This window comes from Oncorhynchus tshawytscha, linkage group LG07 (genome assembly GCF_018296145.1).
Source record: "Oncorhynchus tshawytscha isolate Ot180627B linkage group LG07, Otsh_v2.0, whole genome shotgun sequence".
NCBI classification, from domain to species: Eukaryota; Metazoa; Chordata; class Actinopteri; order Salmoniformes; family Salmonidae; genus Oncorhynchus; species Oncorhynchus tshawytscha.
This window is the reverse complement of record NC_056435.1, coordinates 12,599,618-12,605,617: the sequence shown is the minus strand read 5'-3', so window position 1 is coordinate 12,605,617 and position 6,000 is coordinate 12,599,618. Positions and strand designations below refer to the sequence as shown.

At 44.2% G+C, this 6,000-nt stretch overlaps 1 protein-coding gene across 1 annotated transcript in view; it reads right to left on the bottom strand.

Moving 5' to 3' along the window:
• Nucleotides 1-319: 319 nt before the first annotated feature.
• LOC112253994 (alpha-1,6-mannosylglycoprotein 6-beta-N-acetylglucosaminyltransferase A) overlaps nt 320-6,000 on the bottom strand; it is a 124,982-nt gene continuing 119,301 nt past the window's right edge. The window contains exons 16-17 of the mRNA XM_042324123.1: nt 4,551-4,708; nt 320-3,907 (exon numbers count right to left, since the gene is read on the bottom strand). Coding sequence (XP_042180057.1) covers nt 3,709-3,907; nt 4,551-4,708 — 357 coding nt within the window. The 3' untranslated portion in view covers nt 320-3,708. The remainder of the gene's footprint in view (nt 3,908-4,550; nt 4,709-6,000) is intronic.

Sequence of the window (6,000 nt, the reverse complement as noted above, 5' to 3'; positions counted from 1 at the left end):
CGTGGAACTTCAGCGCTACGGATTGAATCGAACCCTCAAATGATTTGGTTTGTTAATGTATGCACAACGTGGTTCAGTGGTCTCAACGTTTTTGAGATGGCAGCAGTTAAGATTTGCATAGGCTTTACACAATCAACTGTTAGGGAAATATTTAAACAGAAAGGCGGACTACTACAGTTTGCAAACAGACACGCACAGTTGAGCCTCAGGACAATGTAGGCCACTCAGTCATGAAGTACGTAGTTTTATGTGCGAATGTAAATGTTATGCCTGTAGTGTAAACAATGTACATTTCGATAAAACACACAAGACAGACCCATTTGTCACAGAAAAAGGTTTATTGAAAAATAAAGTTATATCCTCCTTAAATTGTCAGCAACTGTGAAAACAAAATGTATCATTTTTTTGTACAGTCATAATTTAGTCCCATAACAATCGCTGCTTTAGCTTTTCCATGATTGGCTTAAAACAAGGTTGAGATTGAAAAAGAAAAGTCATAATGATACACATGAATGCAAAATGCAGATTTTGACAACGGAGATGTTGATGTTTGATGTTGGGTTAAAAGAGACAAGGACATTTTCTCATGCCCATAACACATCTTCCTTTCAGCTATCGCATTTAGAGTTCCATTAACCGCTTTGGGACAAACCAATTTAAAAGAAGACAATTTACAGAGGCTATTTAATGTTGGTTCTCAAGATCCCTCGGTGTATACATGACAACCAATGAAAGGAAGGAAACAGTTGACAACATACTAAAAATAAGCATGACTCTAATACGAGCAGAACAAGGCCACTGCCACAAAGAAGCAGAATCTTTCATATGCTGCATTTTACCCCACTAAAAGCCTTCGCTAAACATGTCCACAACAGCATTAAGAGACATGTGTTTTAACCATCACCACTAAGTCCAACACATACAATTACTGTTTTACCTTTACAGTAAATGTTATAAGAAGCATTATCTTTCGAGCAAAGTATGAGATCTCAACTAACAATTCTCTCTGGCACTAGGACCGGTTGATCAATAGGGCAGGTACAATAAGCGGTCTAGTAATAACCATCAAAAGGCACGTCATGTACTTTTTAAAATGGTAGCTTGGCTGCAGATCGTATACACAAACGTAATCAAAACTGATCTGGACGGTACGGAGAGGGGGGCTCGTCATAAAACGTAAGTGACCATCTAAAAGACAACGTATCTATATTTACAAAATGTGCAAATGGTTTGCATTAAGATCTGAAAATAAAAAACAACACAAGGTTCTTTTGCTGGCATTTACAATAAAATAAAATAAATGTGTGCGCGCTGCTTTTTGTCCCGATGTCATCGTCATCACCCCGAAAACACAGTGATGAGAGGAGCGAGACGTCTATGTCACTACTGTCCAGTCCAACACGTTTTCGTCAGTGTCTAAGTGGATGGTCTCAAGGCGTGTCTGAAATGACACCCTATTCCCTTTGCAGCCATGTTGCCAAAGCATTTGGATATTATCTTTGCCATTCCTCATTCTCTCTCATCACTGTTGCTGGAGGTTGGAGTCAGATGGGACAAACAACTCCCGTCTAATCCATCCACTTGAATGTACACGTGTTCACTTTATATTATTTCTTCCATAAATAAAATGACCCTCTGTAAAAAAAAAAATCTCCTTTTCTATAAATAAAAAGAAACAATTCAGCAAACACAGAGAAAGATCTGTATATAAAACACATTTAAAAAATAATTTAAAACCCATATGAAGAATATACAGTATTAGTCATATATGTTGTTAAACTTCAGTAAATTAGGTTAAAGTAGTGCATTATTTCCATTCACAACAAGGACTACTAATTCAAGCTTTTATTGACACGTAAAAAGAAAAAAAAGAATTGGCAGGCAAATTAGGATCCTAAACGATCTCCAAATGAAGGTAACAGGTCAAGTTGCAGGTGTGTGTGTGTGTGTTGCTCTGTCAAGAGCTATAACTTACAGTGCATCCATAGAAATTATGTTTGTGTGTGTGTGTGTGTGTGTGTGTGTGTGTGTGTGTGTATCTTTTGGGTCGACTGTATACATAAAGGTTTTAAATATCTATAATACAAGTACTCATGATCAATATATCTCTTTAGAATTTAGAATATGTTCCCGATAAATCTATTGTGGTCAAGGCAACGGTCCTATGTGATACTGGTGATTGAGCGGACTGATGTTTGATCTACCAGAGGGGCCCTTTCCCACTACAGCTGTGATGATGTTCTACTGTCTACAGAACAGTACCACACTATGTCATCACTGTCACATGAGACTGATCTGACCTGATTATCCTTTAAAACAATTTTAAATTTTTTTCATTTGATTGAAATTGATCAATGACTAATTATTATTTTCATTAGCTACTGGCAATTATTTTGCACACACCTCTTATCCCCAGCACATTCCAACCGGTCAGTCAGGTGTGTGTGTGTGTGGCTGTGAATGTGTGCGATTTCGAAAAACTCAGCCTCTAGTCTGTACATTGGGAACATGAGGGGCAATCTACCATGCAGGGCTACAGAGGAGCCATGCTGAACGGTGTGTGTGTGTGAGGTATAATTGGGAATGACCACGAGGGACAATGCCTCAGGATTAAAAATGATTTGCGATTTAGAACATTTAAAAATCAACATTATATCTACATCTGACCCGCTCCCCTGTCCAGACGCGACGATGGGGAGCGGTACAGTTACAGTGTAAAACTGGCTCTGCGTCGTCTTCTTCTTCACACTAGTGTTCCTTTTGGTCAAGTTTCCCCTAGGTACAGATCTAGGATCAGCTTCCAGTCCCCCAATCATAACCATAAATAAGGGAAATGCAAAACTGACCATAGATCAGGGTCTATGGGAAACTTTCCATTGGAGCATACCATTCAGAATACATGCCCTGTGCATTGCTTCATATTAAGTAGTACGCTAGTGTGGACATTGAAACAGAGCCTTACTGCCTGGGGACGGCCTCTTATGGGTCTCCAGTGCAAACCTACATAGCTAAAAGAGTTCAAAGATAAAAGGGGACAGCGGGGCAGAGAGGAAAGCATGCCGAGTGTGGCGACACACCAGCTCGTTGGTCCCACGATGCGACTACAAGCTTAGAGAGATACAGTGGGTGGAGTCACTGGGCCACCGACTGCAGTACCACCCACTGCCACACATCCTAGGGGCAGTAGTGAGCTCTGTTGCCATGCGCTCTGCCTCAAATATACACCGACTCCCATTGATTCAAGTAATTCAGGCCGATGCGCAATGTCTCTTTTTTCTGTACCCTCCTTTCCTCCTGCCCGGTGCCTTACTGAAAACTTTTCCATTGACATTCCTAGTTCCCAGAGTATGTATATAGCTCACTGGCCTCTTTCTGTCCACCATTTGAATTTCCACAGTTTGCTGACGATGCTGTGTCTGTCTGACGAGCTGATCAACATGCCTTCTAAGGTCAAAGTTCAGTCGATTAAAAACAGACATAAATAATACAGATGTCTCCTGGTTGTCTGGTTCCCAGGCTGCTCTTCCTCCCTCCAGAGGCCTGGCTGTGGGAGGAGTTAGGCTGCAGGACTGCAGGTGTGGAGCCAAGCCATCTGAGTGGTTAGAGCTAGAGATCCCCAACCCCCCCCATTCCCTGCAGCGCTCTGGAAGGGTACGGGGTCCAATCCACTCCAGTTCCATCCTCTCCACACACCCAGACAGACAGGTGCTATAGGCAGCCTTTGCACAGCGCCACCTGGCCCTTCATGTAGTCCCGGCAGGGGCAGACGCGTTTGAGGGAGGGGTGGGCGCCGGCGCAGCTGAACAGCAGCAGGTCCGACTGGAAGACGCAGTGGTGACGTGTGTCGCTGTACGCAGGCACCACCGTGTCGCCCGACGACTCCACCGTCTGGCAGTCCATGCCGAACCTCAGGCAGAAAATGGGAAATATGAAATTCTACTTCATTGTCTACACAGGGAAATGAATTATGCTGCCGGGAGTAGATAAGACACAATATACACAGAACAAAGACACACAAGTAAAAATGTATCTGTACACAAACATCTGGGATATCATAGAGACAGACAGAAAGAGACAGATGGACAGACACGGTCAGACAGGCAAGCAGGTAGAAAGACAGGCAGACACAGTCAGGACAGACAGACAGATTGAGCATCACTGTGTCTGAAGTTGGCCTGGATACAGCCTGATACAGCAATTACATTGAGTCTTGACGTCTCGATAACCATTCCCTGCTGACACCGATGAGTGAGTTGAATTTGAAATGGCTCAAGTTGACATTTGACAACTGCAATAAATGACATTTCCCCTCTGATATCGGTCTTATCATTTTTGTCTCTGAAACGTCATAAAAGGGAATAACTTGTGTGCGACCTCTAGTGAACCAAATTCAGCACAGCAGCAGGCAAGTATTGATCGTCTATTTATGCTATACTGCCATCTGTTGGGTAGAAAGCAAAATGCCTGTGTCAGACGTGCATTTGTGTGTGTGTGTGCGAGCGCATAAGTGTGCGTACAGGTTAAGGTGTACTGTAGGTGCACACACTAACCGGGCCAGGTCCTTGTCCTTGTTGAGGTGCTGGAAGAAGGAGGGCTCGCAGATGAGCTGCTCCGCCTGACACACCTGCTTACAGGAGCTCCCCGGCTCAGCCAGCCTCACCTGCAGAGCACTGAGGGGAGGCCACATCACCTGGCCATGGCAGAAATCCTAGAGGGAGGGACAGGGAGGGAGGAAAGGGTTGAAATGGGGGAGATGGGAGAGGGAGAAGGGTAACAGGGAGGGAGAGAGAGAGAGAGAGAGACAGGGAGAGAGGAAAGGGTTGAAATGGGGGAGATGGGAGAGCGAGAGAGACAGGGAGAGAGAACACCGGAGAGTTATACGAGAGTCATTTCACAATCCGTCGTGAATAGTCAAAATACAAGTGAATGACAGATAGAACGTGGAACTGTAGCATTGAAAGAATGACAACAGCTCATATTGTGGTTGCACTGTAGCCATTGTTATAGCAACATCCGTCGATAGGACAGACGGCACACTATTTGACAGCTTGTTTGTTCGCGGTGTGTAAAGTGACATTTCTCCTGAGACCTATTTCCCAGGGCTGGCATAGGACCCTTTCGGGAGATGACAAGTGTGCATAGGGACGTCTCTTCATGCAGACAGGCTCAATCGAATGTATTTTAGAGAGCCCTTTTTAAAAATCTTTTTACATCAGCAGTTGTCACAAAGTGCAGCAGGACAGATGCAGAGGGAGAGAGACACCGAGGGAGCAACGGACACAGAGCCAAGTCTGTCACCCCTTCCAACTTTAAAACTCTGCTAAAAAGATACATTCGGAACCCAATCTGTTCACAGTCGGCGAAGAGAGAAGCAGCAGGCTGTCATCAGTAGCTACAAAGTCAACACAGAGATAAGAACCTTATAGAAAGATGGTACACCCTGCAAGACAGGAGATATAGTATGCATGGGCATGACAAATAGAGAGGTGGTAGGAGAAGGAGAGGCCATTTGGGCTCTAACCTGAAACAGGACGGAGATCCTTTTTTTTCAGTGAAAGTAGAATACTCCAGAGGCTCTGACACCCTTTCCACACTAAGATACTAAAATATTAAAAGAAAGTAAGGCTCAGTTCGTTAATGGGGAGCCAAGCTGGCCCGTTAACATACCTGGGCCTGTAATCAAGAAGCGTCTCAGAGTAGGAATACTGACCTAGGATCAGGTCACCCCTCTTATTTATGATGCTGTAAAACTGATCCGAGCACTCCTACTCTGAGATACTTTGTTAATACGGGCCCTGGCGCCAGTCCGCCTAAGCCATCAGAGAGGCATAGTTAGCTAGCCACGCCCTGCCTAAACCACGCCAGACATAAGCAGTGTGTAACAAAACTATGCTGATCTTGTACCGAACTGTACTTACTGGAAAAGCGAGCCAAAAAAATGAGTTAGGGTCGGCATAATAGTGTGTAAAGGCTCTGACGGCTGTCCAGGAGAATGGAGAG